The sequence below is a fragment of the Parambassis ranga genome, chromosome 22 (assembly GCF_900634625.1).
Source record: "Parambassis ranga chromosome 22, fParRan2.1, whole genome shotgun sequence".
NCBI classification, from domain to species: Eukaryota; Metazoa; Chordata; class Actinopteri; family Ambassidae; genus Parambassis; species Parambassis ranga.
The window spans coordinates 1584528-1600164 of record NC_041042.1 but is presented as its reverse complement, the minus strand read 5'-3'; the positions used below and the strand labels follow the sequence as shown (position 1 = coordinate 1600164).

General features: G+C 41.9%; 1 protein-coding gene across 1 annotated transcript; it reads left to right on the top strand.

Moving 5' to 3' along the window:
* The first annotated feature begins 1924 nt into the window (after positions 1–1924).
* Positions 1925–15052, top strand: LOC114427451 (NACHT, LRR and PYD domains-containing protein 12-like). Its single transcript, XM_028395532.1, has 12 exons — positions 1925–1947; positions 3601–3693; positions 4657–4952; positions 5026–6814; positions 7335–7508; positions 9162–9335; positions 9809–9982; positions 10654–10827; positions 12103–12276; positions 12672–12845; positions 13286–13459; positions 14031–15052. Exons 1-12 carry the CDS (start codon positions 1937–1939, stop codon positions 14041–14043), a joined length of 3420 nt encoding a protein of 1139 aa, XP_028251333.1. The 5' UTR covers positions 1925–1936; the 3' UTR covers positions 14044–15052.
* Positions 15053–15637: the final 585 nt, after the last annotated feature.

Below are 15637 nucleotides of genomic sequence, written 5' to 3'. Positions count from 1 at the left end.
GTGTGAGGGCATGTAGACAGGAGGTGGGGTCAAAGGTGAGTCAGGAGGGAGGGAGGGGGTGTGTGTAGAGGGGAAGGCTCAGACCACTGTGGGAGTTTTGTTTTTGGACAGTGAACCTCCCCCCCTCTCCTCCCTGGCAGAATTAACGTGTGCTTTAGAATGGCCCAGATATAATATGATTTAAAAGCTGAAAAAAAAGATGAAAAAGGGTTGGAGAAATACAAATGTTTAATTATTTTAAAAAAATAAAGAGATATTAAATTAAACCTGTTTTGTGATAAAGCCCAGATGCTGCACTGCTTTATTTACTGAGTTTCACAGTGTGTGTGTGTGTGTGTGTGTGTGTGTGTGTGTGTGTGTGTGTGTGTGAGAGAGAGTGTGTTGAATGTACTTGTTTTTTAATGCTAATAGGTTAGCTGCTAACTGTGAGGTATAAGCCAAAAAACTAGCTAGAGGGTTAAAAAAATAAAAAGTCCCCTGCTGACGTTTTATTTTATTAATTTAAATTAGATATCGATGTATAAACAAAATGTTTATGTTGGAAGACGTGACCGGTAAAACTGTCCAATCAGAGTTTTTCTACGTCAGCAGTTGCTGTAGGGTATGCCGGTAGTTTCAGCCCTGATTGGTGGACACTTTGAAGGCCAATTTCAACTAACCAATTAAATCTTGCCTATAAATGGGCGGGTTTCTGTAGACATCACTGATGCGTAGGAGCCACAAGCTAACCTGTTAGCAGCAACGACTGCGAAATTATTATTCTAATGTTTAACCTTTGAGTAAACATTAGAATGAATGGACTGAAGAAGACCTACGGTACATGTTACACGTTAGTTTGGACCAGAAAACCAGGATGTTTCAAAAGCTATGTAACAGCTAGCTTCAGAAGCTAGCATCAGTGATGGAGCTAGCGCTGCTGTGGTTGTTTTGGTCACCTGCTGTCAGACTGCTTCACCCCAAGAGCAGGAGGATGACCAACACGTTGGTTGGTTGGTGGTTGGGTGGTTGGTGGTTGGTGGTTGGGTGGTTGGTGGTTGGGTGGTTCGGTGTCAGTGGTTCTGGAGTGTTGCTAATGGCTGCTCGGCTGTGTGATGGTACTGTCTGAGAAGACGTGGCTGCTATGTGTCATGCAGTGAAGTTAGTAACTCCAAACTAAGTTAAAATTAAAGATCCATGTGATTGACAGGTCTTTAATCATTTAATGACTTGATTGACACGGAGGATGGACACATGGAGCACTTATTGTGATTTAAAATGTATGAAACATTCTTTTACCAAAAAAAAGCTTAAACAGAAGCGTGTTCCTGTACCTCTACACCTCTACCTGAAAGAAACACGAGGTGCATCTCTTTTGTTGGATTTAAGTTTGTCTTGGTTGGTTACTTTATTTTCTGATGTTGGTGGTTAAGTTCTATTTGAAGGCTTTTTGTTGGGCTGCTGAGAAATGAGCTCACTTCCTCTTTGGTGACTTCTCCAATTTGATTGGCTGTGATGGCTGAACACTTTGGCAGACAAAAAAAATTAATGTGATGTTTTCTCAGGTATGGTCTGAAGATCATGACATCGGGTAAAATATGTGGCAAAATGCAACATGGCGGCCAAAGTATTGCTCTGACATAAACGGTTACGATGAGAACTTGGAATTCAATTTGTAACCCGAACACATCATAATAAATGAGCCAAAACACTTACAGCGCCACCTAGTGGTCAAACTGCACCGGGTTTGTTGTGACTTACAGTGAAGGGGTCAGGAGTCATGTGACCAAGTTTGGATAAGTCAAAGCACTGCAGAGATATGAGCTCATTTCCTGTTTGAAAACTTCACCATCGAATCTGATTGGCCGTAGAGGGTAAACGCTTCAAATTCTCACATGACTTCCTGGTTGAAGTTTGCTTTCACTTTGTCTGCTGGTCATGGAGCAGCTCGTTCCTTCATATGAAGGTAATGTAAGTGAAATTTGTCATATTTCTTTTTGAGTCTTTTGTGTCTGTGTCAAAAGCTGCAGGACTTTGTTTATGCTCAGTTTTCCTCTTCCAATTTATTAAGGTTCCTTATCTCTGCAGTCCATGTTAGCCATAGCATGCCCATGTTAAAACGGCAGATCAGAGCTGCAGGAAAGAGGAATGATATCCATAAATAGAGCTGGATATTTGTGATATTATAAAGTCATACAGTTTTTACCGAGTCAACCTAATTTCAAGACTGAAAAGAAGCCTCTGTCAGCTTAAAACTCGAACAGTTTCTTCCATCAGGGGTCAGCAGCTTCTCTCCAACATGAGCAGGTGTCACAGCTCACATTACCAGTGAATCCTTCTGACTCTATGCTGTTTGATCTGAACACTGTGTGCAGCCTTAATAAAGCTGTGAGAAGATTAACCACTTTCTGATATGAGCTCAAACACCGTTATTTTGGACTCGTCACAGTCAGTGTTTTACCTCCCCCTGGTGGACGGTCAGGTGTACAGCTGCTCTCAGTGTGATGTGTAGATTATTTTTTTAGAGCTGAAATGTAAACAGACTGATTACATTTGGTCTTCCTTACAGTTGAAACGTATTTGTTTGGTCAAGTTAGATTAGGACTGTTGGTGACAGGACGACCTCCCTTGCTGGATGTGGCCGAGCAAACTGGCGGATGCTGTAAAGTGGCTCTGAGGGTTATTGTTTGCAGCCACAATGTCTCACATTATGCCTGGTGGAAGTCAAAGGAGTTGATGGACATTTCGGAGTCTTTTCAGAATCTTTATTTTTGCCACGACAGACTGAGGACTGACGGCTGAACTTTGTCTGCTGTTTCTTCCATCAGGGGTCTGCAGCTTCTCTCCAACATGAAAAGGTATCACAGTCAGAGCTCACTTAGCTCTGCTCATTACCAATAAATCCTTCTGACTGTGTGCTGTTTGAACTAAAACTTGTTTTTTTTGTTTTTTATGTTTAATGTTGTAACAGTTTTAGGTTTTTCACTTTTAAGATTTCTAAAATGAGGACATGTGTTTTTTACTCTTCTGTAATCATGTGAGAGAATCATGACTTTAATTCCCATGAATAAGCGGTTGGGAGTTTGATCCCTGGCACCTGGCAGCATGTCACCCAGCGGGAAGTTGACCTGTGTGGTTGTACCATTGTGCTTGTGTGTTCAAAAGTGTGAATTTGCAGCAGTGTAAAGTGATTTAAGTAGGTCAATAAACCATATAGAAATGTAAACCTTTCAATGTATGAGCTTCAAAATTTGATTTTATTGTTAAAGCTGATAATGAGTCGATTTCTCAGCCTGATGTTTTTCTTCTCTGCTTGTCAGGATCAGACTAGACTCACATGAACCAGAACCTGGAACTGAACCAGAACCAGAACCTGGCTGTGTGTGTAGAAAAAATGCTGATTCAGGAGATATCCTGAATCAGGGGGAAATTTGTTGTGCAGACTTAAACTATCAGTGAATTTAAAGTGAAACCTTACTGGACATCATGGTCAGGTGACTTCTGACCACACACAGCTGTGGTGTTGGTAGTGCTGAAGACTAGCGCTGGAACAGTTCATACAGTGCAGCTTAAACCAAAGTGATGAGTAAAACCTTCAACATGACTTTTCTTTCTGCGTACCAGGATCCATCAGAGACCAGGTTCACCTGGACAAGAATCAGAACCTGGACCCAGCTGTGCATCTGTTAAAAGTGATGTCCCATCTGTTGTGAAGACGTAAGATATCCTCCCATTATTCATTTTTATTTTCTGCATTATAGATTAATACTGAAGACATCAGAGCTGTGGAGGAACATCTGTAGAATTATGAAGTCAATGAAAAAGTGCTCAACAAACCAGAATACATTTTATATTTTTAGATTCCTTAAAGTAGTCCTTTGGGCTCTGATGACAGCTTTGCTCTCACTTAGCTACATGTGGTCATCACCTGAAATGTTTCCCAACAGTCTTGAAGGAGTTCCCAAAGATGTACTAAATGCAGAGCAGTAAATCTTGAATAATATCTTCAGGTTCCTGCCAAAGAATTACTTCAGGCCATGATAAACTGCATGAACAATATTAAAATGGATGGACTTAAACTTAAAACTAAACAAGAACAAAACGGCGACTTTTCCAAGAGTTTAAATCGAGGCAACTGGACTCGAGGATTGTTTTTTGAAGACGTTTCCCCACTCCCCCAAGTGGCTTCTTTAGTACTGCAGAACTAAGTTAAGTTTAGGTCCATCCATTTTAATATTGTTCATGCTGTGAGTCTTTGGAAAAGACTATGACCTGGATGAGTGAGAGCATCCACAGATATAAAACAGAGACTGTCCTGTTCAGTCGCCCAGAGCTGGTTCAGGTTCTTGCCAGCTCCCTTGGCCCACTAGCACCTCACATAGGATCCCATGCTAGGAATCTTGGAGTGATTATCGATAGTGCTTTTAAACTGGACAAGCAGGTCAGCGCTGTGGTTAAGTCTAGCTTCTTTCAGCTTAGGTTGCATAGGCCCTCCAGAGACCTCCGCTCAGCCAACCTGATGGTCCTGGAGGGTCCTGGAGGTTTCTAGATTAAATCAGAGCTCTAGAGGTGACTGTGCCTTCTCAGTGGCAGCTCCTACCCTTTGGAACACACTGCCCCTAGCTGTGCGGTCTGCAAACAGCCTGTCCTCTTTTAAATTGTTGACATTGACATTCACAGGTACAAGGCACCTGCATTGGTGCTTTTGAACACATTGGAGCATTTGACAGCGGCTGACTTTGAAACATTCAAGTGGTACCTGTACACAAAAGGGGTCCTAATAGATATTAGGACCACCTTCATATTCCCGCATATTCTACAATATAAGCTGGAGGAGGCTGACAGGAAGAAAACAGTGACCCAGATGTTGCACACCCACAGTGAGAACTCCCTTTGGGTCTTAAAAATTGTATTGGAGAAGATCAGAAGGAACGATTTGGTGAAGGATCTTAAAGACATCTTCACAGAACCTGCAGGTAAGTCAGACAAGCATCAGTGAGACTCTGCATTCACACATTGCAACGTTTGTAACCTGATCTGTTTATTCAGAGATACGATCTAACTGTCAAGAAAAGCTGAAGTTTGCTCTGAAGAAGAAGTTCCAGTTTGTGTTTGAGGGCATCGCTAAAGCAGGAAAAAAAACTCTTTTGGACCAGATCTACACAGAGCTCTACATCACAGAGGGGGAGACTGAAGAGGTCAACAAGGACCATGAGGTCAGACAGATTGAAAAAGCATCCAGGAAAGCACACAGACCAGAAACCCCCATCAGACCAGCAGACCTCTTCAAAGGCTCACCTGGAAGACAGGAATCAATCAGAACAGTGATGACACAGGGAGTGGCTGGCATCGGGAAAACAGTCCTAACACAGAAGTTCAGTCTGGACTGGGCTGAAGACAAAGACCACCAGGACATCCAGTTCACATTTCTATTCATGTTCAGAGAGCTGAATGTGGTGAGAGAGAAACGGTTCAGCTTGGTGGAGCTTGTTCATCACTTCTTCACTGAAACCAAAGAGGCAGGAATCTGCAGCTTTCAAGACTTCCAGGTTCTCTTCATCTTTGACGGTCTGGATGAGTGTCGACTTCCTCTGGACTTCCACAACACTGAGATCCTGACTGATGTCACAGTGTCCACCTCAGTGGATGTGCTGCTGACAAACCTCATCAGGGGGAAGCTGCTTCCCTCTGCTCGCCTCTGGATCACCACAAGACCTGCAGCAGCCAATCAGATCCCTCCTGACTGTGTGGACATGGTGACAGAGGTCAGAGGGTTCACCGACCCACAGAAGGAGGAGTACTTCAGGAGGAGGTTCAGAGAGGAGGAGCGGGCCAGCAGGATCATCTCCCACATCAAGACATCACAAAGTCTCCACATCATGTGCCACATCCCGGTCTTCTGCTGGATCACTGCTGGAGTTCTGGAGGACATGTTGAAGACCAGAGAGGGAGGAGAGCTGCCCAGGACCCTGACTGAGATGTACATCCACTTTCTGGTGGTTCAGGTCAAAGTGAAGAGGGTCAAGTATGAAGGAGGATCTGAGACAGATCCACACTGGAGTAAACAGAGCAGGGAGATGATCCGGGCTCTGGGGAAACTGGCTTTTGATCAGCTGCAGAAAGGAAACCTGATCTTCTATGGATCAGACCTGACAGAGTGTGGCATCGATATCAGAGCAGCCTCAGTGTGCTCAGGACTGTTCACACAGATCTTTAAAGAGGAGAGAGGGCTGTACCAGACAGAGGACAAGGTGTTCTGCTTCATCCATCTGAGTGTTCAGGAGTTTCTGGCTGCTCTCCACCTGATCCTGTGTTACACCAACAGAACCACTGAGGGGCTGGAGGACTTCCTGGGAGATGATTACAGTCACTGTTCTCTGGATGACTTCCTGAACACAATCATGAAGAAATCTCTGCAGAGTAAAAATGGACACCTGGACCTGATGGTTCGCTTCCTTCATGGCCTCTCTCTGCAGTCCAACCAGAGGCTCTTAGGAGGCCTGCTGGGTCAGACAGAGAACAGACCAGAAACCATCCAGAGAGTCATCAGCAACCTGAAGGAGATGGACACTGATGAAATCTCTCCTGACAGAAGCATCAACATCTTCCACTGTCTGATGGAGATGAACGACCTCTCAGTCCACCAAGAGATCCAAGAGTTCCTGCAGTCAGGGACCAGATCCGAGAAAAGGCTCTCTGACATCCACTGCTCTGCTCTGGCCTACATGCTGCAGATGTCAGAGGAGGTTCTGGATGAGCTGGACCTGGAGAAGTACAAAACGTCAATGGAGGGACGACGGAGACTGATTCCTGCTGTGAGGAACTGCAGGAAGGCTCGGTGAGTCCAAATGTGATTAACATTATTAATCAGTGTGGAGTACTGGTTCATGTTTTTACACCATATCATTATTCAGGCAGAATTCCTCGAGTTCAATGAAACATCAGGGGTTTTGTTTCAGATGTAAAAAGCTGTAAAAAATGTTGAGTTTTTTAAATTGATTTTGTTTAAAGCAGTTAAATTGATAAACATGGGTTTTATTTTTATTACTTATTACTTATTACTTATTTTGATGACTTTGTGAAGTCCGATGTAGAATCATAATGCCCTGACAGACTGTGAACAGTATGGAGGTCTGAATTTAAGCCTAACCTCAGCTGTTCTAATTCTTTTACTGTTATTTTACAAAGAATCAGTCTGGTCTCTGTACACTGGAGTTTGACATCAAGAGCTCAGTGCCAACTGATGCAGAATAATCAAGTCATCACGTAAAGCCTGCCCAGGCTTAGTTTTGAAATGAAGTTGATATGAAGTGTCCTGATTTTTAGTAACATGTTTTCTGATACTTCTGTCCTGACAGACTTTGTCATTGTGGGCTCTCACGGACTCACTGGGAAGTTGTGGCCTCAGCTCTGAAGTCCAGCCCCTCCCATCTGACGGAGCTCGACCTGAGTTTAAACATCATACAGGATTCTGGGATGCAACATCTCTCTGATGGACTAGGGTGTCCTCACTGTAAGCTCAAGATTCTGAGGTCAGTCACTGACTGTTGTTGTTTTTATGAATTTATTAGCAGGTTCATTATTTATTTTTAATAATGTGAAGTGTCTATGTACACACAGAACATACAGCTCTAAATCTGTGAAATGTGAAATGTTTGTTGCAGGAACTGTAGAATATGTCAGCTGTTATGGTAATTCTCAAAGTAAAATCCAAACCTTTACTGTCATTCCACACTCCTCATTGGAGTCACAGCCTGCAGGTTACAGAAAGGAGGGAAGAGTCTTTTTCATGTTAACTTGTTGCGAATGGTACAAATGAAGCAAACCAGTGTGCTGTGGTTGTGTAATTTACCAATGGTCATAAATATCACTTTCAGCACATTTCAACTGGTTGAGCAGGTGCTCTTACTGTTTTTTTGTGGATAGTGATGCTTTTATTGCATTTACAGTGATGGGGGTAGTTGAGGAGAGGCTACAATCAGAAAACTGGGTGGAGAAAAGCACTGTGTGTCAAATTCCAATGCATGTTTGTGCTGACATATACAGATGATGATTGCAACATTGTAATAATAATCTGCACATTAAAAACCTGAACACATCCGATTATTATCACAGGGTTATAAATATATAAATTAAGGCCCTTAAAAGTATTGAAAAGTCTTAATCCTCATTTCATGAGGTATTAAATTTTATCCATGATCCAGAAAGTATCCATGAATATATAGTTTCCTCTTCGCGATCGTGACCGTGGCATACTCGTTGCATCGGGGCTGTGCACTTACAGGTGCGACGTCACCCGGCGGTGAATGTTTTGGTGTTTTCTTGCACACTTTGCAAGGAAAGAATAAGCGTAGCATGGGCATAAATGCCGTAAAATTGAGCAGTACTATGGGCGACACACCAATGGCCATACTAGGCACATGTCCAAAATTCTGATCATGATGTAATAAGTACTAGTTCCCCTGAAAAGGACACGAACTCTCCTGAAAGCCTACTTTGAGACATTTAGGCTAGCTACTTCAACAAGATTCATTTGGTCTTCACCTTCTACTTCCTTCTTCTTCATCACGTGACTTCTGAAGAAGACTACAGGAAGTAGTCGAAACATGTCAAAGTAAAAACACAAAAACACTGGTCTGATAAAAAGAATACTTTTAACGTTATTTAGGGGAGCTCTGAAATATTGTCAATTATTACTTAATTATTGTTTACTTACAAATTACAAATTACTACTAATTCAAAAACTGCCTGAAGGGACGTTAAGTTTAATGAATTTAGCTGACCTAATTTCTGTTAATTACAAACTACAACTGTTAAAGATGGGTTAGCTTAAAGGAGGCGATGGGGTCTTAAAATATTTTTGAAAGGTTTTTAAAAAGTCTTAAAATTTGAAATTAACCTCAGGATTCCTGCATATACCCTGTATGAATGAATTGACAATGAATTCATTTACTCCTTTTAATCTTCTTTCACATTGTTTCTGTGCTGTTTTGTCAGAGATCAGCTGTGCTTGTCTGACAAAGTCTGTAGTCTGCTATTGATCTGTGTAGACGGGAACAGGTGTATGAATGTTGTGATGACACGCCTTTTATGACATGGTAACAATGGTCGGCACATTTAGAACATTTATGTGAACACATCGAACTGAATTAGGAATAATTCATTAATGTTTATTCTATTCTCAGATTGATTCGCTGCAGTCTGTCAGAGATCAGCTGTGCCTCTCTGGTCTCAGCTCTGAAGTCCAACCCCTCCCATCTGACAGAGCTGGACCTGAGTAAAAACTACCTCCAGAATTCAGGAGTGAAGCAGCTGTGTAGTTTTGTGGAGAGTCCACGATGTAGACTGCAGACTCTGAGGTCATTTCAATGATTGTTCTAACTGTAGATCTCATATGTTTAATAACCAATCAACCAATTGATCCCAGTTGTTGTTCATGCAGAAGATCTATCTATAAAACTGTCAACTTTGTGTTTCTGTTAAAAACATTTTTAACTTGTATTTGTTATATCTTTTAACTGCTGAATAGAAATATTTCTTTAGTTTCTGTTCAGTTTAATCTGAGTTCACTATTAATGTCTGGTCATTGATATTAATCTTTCAGAACACACACAAAGTATATTTTATAATGTCGGTTTTTAAATATAGTAGTTTTTAATATAGTATTGATCCTTTAATGAAAGACTGACAGAAATCAACCTCATGTTATTGATCTGTGTTCACATGAACAGGTGTATAAATGTTGTGCAGACATCTTTATTATATCTACATTTAAACCTGAATATTGTCTGATCAATTAATTGATTTTTATGTTTTTATAATCTTTATTTAGATTGTGGGACTGCAGGTTGACAGAGCTCAGCTGTGCCTCTCTGGTCTCAGCTCTGAAGTCCAACCCCTCCCATCTGACAGAGCTGGACCTGAGTCACAACGATCTGCAGGACTCAGGAGTGAAGCAGCTGTGTGGTTTTCTGGAGAATCCGGGCTGTAGACTGCAGATTTTGGGGTCAGTATTATTACAGGTCTCATATATTTAACTACCAGCTGAACCTAATTTATGTTACACAGAGTTTCCATCTATAAAGAGTTATGTCCCCAGGCTGGTTTGGGTGAAGAGCCGGGTAACACCACACTGTATAAAAACAGGGAAAGGATTTAGTAGCTGGCTTGACCAAAAAATATCAATGCTCAAATACTCCAAAAACGGTCAAGAGGCCGTTTTGGTTGGCTGTTTGGCCCTTTTATTGGAATTGGCTGCAACTATTCAGGCAAGATCTAGTCATTGAACAAGGGGACGATGCAGGAAGCCATTATGTGGAGTAGCAGCACAGAAGAAAGGGGGACACAAAACATGTAGGAAACAGGACGTGTGACAAGCTGAAAATCTGCTGTTGTTCATATTTTAGTTAGTTTGTTGAGTGTTTGTTGCAAAACCTGCAGAAAATGTCCTCTGTTAGTTTAAGTAAATGAGTGTTTGTAATTTCTGTCTTATGTGTAAACAGAAGGTCATCTGACCTCGTGTTTGTTCCATCATTTCTCAGGTGTTCAAAGCATTAATAGAGTATTGCTCCTTTAATAGGAGACTGAGGTCAGGGCCATGTTATTGATCTTTGTTGACATGATGTTGATGGTGTAAGAATGTTTTTATGACATGTTATTTTTCTCTTTTTTATTAAGGCTGTATGACTGCAGGTTGTCAGACAACAGCTGTATTTGTCTGGTCTTAGCTCTGAATTTAAACACCTCCTATCTAAAACATCTGGACATGGGTGGAGACAAATTACAGGATTCAGGAGTGAAGCGGCTCTGTGAATTTCTGGAGAATCGAAACTGCAGACTACACACCCTGAGGTCAGTTCACAGATTGTTGCACAGATCCTATGTCCTATTACCAGCTGAACTCAATGTATGTTCTGTCCATAAAGCTGTGAACTTGCTAGTTTTTTCTTGTTTAGTCTTTAATCTCAAAAGAGGAGTGTAGAAAATTACCCTGTCACGAGACTGACTGAAGTGAGTAGTCTGTTATTGATGTGTATTGACAGAAACAGGTGTATGCACTTCAAGACTGCTTCGAGTCCACTGTGTGGGAAGTTTTTTCAGAGGACCACGGGGAGGACATAGATGGTCTCACTCAGTGTGTAACAGACTACATCAACTTCTGCATGGAGAGCTCTGTACCTACCAGGAAGGTACGCTGCTTCTCCAACAGCAAGCCCTGGATTACTCCTGACATCAAGGCTCTCCTTAAAGAGAAGAAGAGAGCCTTCAAGTCAGGAAACAGGGAGGAGCTGAGGACTGTGCAAAAGGAACTAAGGTGGAGGATCAAAGAGGGGAAGAATATCTACAGGAGGATCTACTGGAGGCTCAGCTGCAGGACAACAACATCAGTGGAGTCTGGAAGGGCCTGAAGAACATCTCTGGCTACAAGGGGAACAAACTCCAGCCGACGGGGGACCAGAAGTGGGTGAATGACCTCTTCTTCAACAGATTTGATCAGCCATTCAGCCCTCTCCCAGTCATGTCTCCCCAGCAGCACTTACTACTGCCTGGCCACAGGTGGACAATTCCATGCTCCCAACTTTGTGGGAACAGTTTGGAGCGGGTCCCTTCCTCTTCCAACATGACTGTGCACCAGTGCACAAAGCAAGGTCCATAAAGACATGGATGACAGAGTCTGGTGTGGATGAACTTGACTGGCCTGCACAGAGTCCTGACCTGAACCCGATAGAACACCTTTGGGATGAATTGGAGCAGAGACTGAAAGCCAGGCCTTCTCGACCAACATCAGTATGTGACCTCACCAATGCGCTTTTGGAAGAATGGTCAAAAATTCCTATAAACACACTCCTCAACCTTGTGGACAGCCTTCTCAGAAGAGTTGAAGCTTTAATAGCTGCAAAAGGTGGACCGTCATCATATTGAACCCAACTTTTTTGCAGCTCTTATGTATATAATGTAAACTGTCATCTTTACCGTACCAGATCATTATCTTATCTTATCTTATCTTATCTTAGTTGTGCTGACATGTTGGTTATAACATAGTAACAAGGGTCTGCACAAATAAGATGTGAACTCATTGGACTGGATTTGGTAATATTTCATTTATGTTCTTTATTCTATTCTCAGACTGATTGGCTGCAGTCTGTCAGAGATCAGCTGTGCTTTCCTAGTCTCAGCTCTGATGGCCAACCCACCCTATTTGACAAAGCTGGACCTGAGTGGTAACCACCTGCAGGATGCAGGAGTGAAGCAGCTGTGTGGTTTTCTAGGGGCTTCACAATGTAGACTGCAGAATCTGAGGTCAGTTCACGGACTATTCTAGATCACATATGTTGGATTCCTGACTGAACCATATTCACATATTACTTCTATCTAAAAACAGTAAAAGTGTTCACATGTTCTGTCCTCTTGTTCTGAACTTTAGTCTTTTGTCTTTCAACATGTTCTGGCTGAATATAAATGTTTCTTCAGTTTCTGTTCAGTTCAACGTGAGTTTGCAAAACAAGCCTGATTATTGTTGTTGATCCATCAGAACTTGGTCTTCAGCATGTTAATGATCTGTGTTGATATAAGCAGGAGGAGGAATGCTGTGCTGATATGTTGATTATGGCAGTAATAATTATCTGTAAATTTAAACTCTAAACATACATTTGAATCATCAATGATTTCATTTAAATCTTGTATTCTTTATTCAGGTTGATTCACTGCAGTCTGTCAGAGATCAGCTGTGCCTCTCTGGTCTCAGCTCTGAAGTCCAACCCCTCCCATCTGACAGAGCTGGATCTGAGTGACAACAATCTGCAGGATTCAGGAGTGAAGCAGCTGTGTGAGCTTCTGAAGAGTCAATACAGTAAACTGCTGACTCTGAGGTCAGTAGACTGTTATTGCTGTAAATCATCTTTGTGTGGTTAACAATTAATTTTTTGTACACATAGACATTTTCTCTATATGGCTTTGTTTTTTTATTTTGACCATACTTTCTTTGGTCATAGGGAGATTGTTACAAAAACCTGCAGAAAAGGTCCTATGTCAGTCAAAAAAAGTAACTGAATGTTTGTCTCTGTATGTATCTCTGCAACAAAAAAGTCACATCTGTATACAGAAGATTCTCTGAAACAGAAACATTTCTTTAGATGTAGCTGTAATTAATGTAATACACTAAGGTCAACAGCAATGTTATTGATAAGCAAGTCTGGATTTTGTGCATGCCCACATGATTATGACGTAGGAATTATAATTTGCACATTAAAAACAACGCATGTGATTGAATTATCAATGATTCATTTACATCAGTTTTTTCTTTATTCAGATTGATGGCTTGCAGGTTGTCAGAGATCAGCTGTGTTTCTCTGGTCTCTGCTCTAAAGTCCAACAACTCCCAACTGACAGAGCTGGACCTGAGTTACAACAATTTACAGGATTCAGAAGTGAAGGAGCTGTTGAACCTTGTGGAGAATCCATGCTATAGACTGCAGACTCTGGGGTCAGTACATACATCATTGCCTGCTTTCTTCAGTGAGACTCTGAGCGGTCATTGGGGACTTAAAGACTGAACAAAAAGATGAGGATGACAGAAGGACAGAGGTCTTGGAGGGAGGGGAGAGGGACGCCGATGATCCTCTCAGCTGCTCTCACTATATGATAAAGCGTCCTTCTGCAGGTGGTGGTGCAGGCTACACCACCTGCAACTTTTCAGGATGTGCAGAGACAGCAGTCCTTATCCATCAATAGGCGTTTGCAGAGTGGAAGATCAGTTCACCTGTCTATCTGTCCTTCTGTCATTAGTTTAATCAGACAGCTTCAATGTTTGTTAGAAACAATGAGATGTTCCACATCACACAGTCAGTCTTTTATGGAACATCAGTACAGTCTGTCTCCACTGTGAGTGAAATCTGCAGAGGACACAGACTTGATGCTGAAAGGCTCTGCAGGTGTGTGAGCTCGGAGCTCAGTGTGTTAACATGGAGCAGCTGCTGCTCTGTATACTAGATGATGCTGTGGATGGAGGGAGACTCTGTGAACACTCATTCACTGCTTTCTCCTTCTCCTTGCAGGTGCAAGCGATGATGAGATCGAAGAGGACTGTGTGTGAAAGCAAACCAAAGGTTTACAGTTAGTCTGAGCCATAATGTAATACGGCCTGTTGTAGGGTTAAAGCCACATCCACAGCAGGGTCAACTAAACCAGGCTTTGAAAAGACTAGGAGAACACACTAACAGAATGGCATCGGCATCAGCAGATGTTTTTAGGATGATGGGGGTCACACACTTAACTGCTCCTGATGAGGGGTCACAAACGACAGGAGTTATCAAACCAACTAAAGCCAACTGAAGGCAGCAAAGAAACCAGTTGGTGGCAGTAATGCGGCCATTTGTTGTTTGCCAGCCACCAAAAAACTCTAAGAGGAAGAAAAACAAACACCACAGCTGTGTCCGAAATCACTCCCTACTCCTTACGGGGAGTTCAGTGTAGGGCAGCATATAGTGAACTCATTGTGAAAGCATTTCAGACTCTACCTTCCTCATTTCTGTCGCCGTTAATGACGTCATTGCTGTCTCAAATTAAACGAGCCAATCGATCTCTGACGGCTAAACAATCTCTGTTGTTAGCAATAATAATTTGTGCTGTTATAGCCCAATAAACGTTTTATGACAAAACGTAAATAAACAAACACAGCCGGTCATGCTACATTCTTTAAACCATCATTATATTTATAAGAAAGGTGACGTAACTTCTGTTCCCGTTCTTTTTGCCAGTCTGTGCAATGCATGATGGTACATATCGCTAAAAGTAGTGACACTACTTTTCAAGATGCATTGTGGGATACATTGAGGGCCCTATATGGGGTCTATAATTTCTCACTAAGATTTCGGACAGCACTACAAAATAGCGGAGGCACTATATAGGGCCATATGTAGTGATCAGGGAGTGATTTCAGACACAGCCCCTGTGTCATTATGTGCACTGTTACTTTACTCTAGCATTGTTTTATTGATATAGTTGCTTATATTCATAACCTGCTGTTCATAAATCTCATGTTTTATCTGATAAATAAAACCAATAACCAGTCTGAACCTGCACAGCCCAAAGCTCAGCTGACACTGGTGTTTATATTTTAAGATGATGTATAGTCAAATTAATATTTCAATATTCGACCCACAGCAGCCTTCCTGGAAACGTTTCACTATTTCATTGAGTTTTTGAGAATGATTATTTTAACTCGTTCGAGCTGACTATCAACAAAAGCTGAAGTCTGCTCTGAAGAAGTTTAAAGGGCATCGCTAAAGCAGGGGAAGAAACTCAAAAAAGTCTGGGTGTCCCTGCTTAGACTGCTGCCCCCGCAACCCGCCCCGGATAAGCGGTTGAAGATGGGTGGTTGGTATCAGATTCAAGTTTGTTTGTGTTATAATAATGTTTTCTCCTCTTATACAAGCGTTAGTCATGGAGCTTCTGTTGATTACACATGCTTCCACTGGTGTTTTGTTTTTTAAGTTATTCTATATGTATGTATTTTATTTAATGTCATTGGTGCATTTTTCGGTTCTGACCACTAGATGGTGCTGCAGCAGGAGCAGCAGCTCACAGTGCAGGTGAGTCAGGTGCTTATTGGTTGGATGACATAAGGCAGGGGGTGTTTGTTCCTGTGTTTGAACTGGATGGT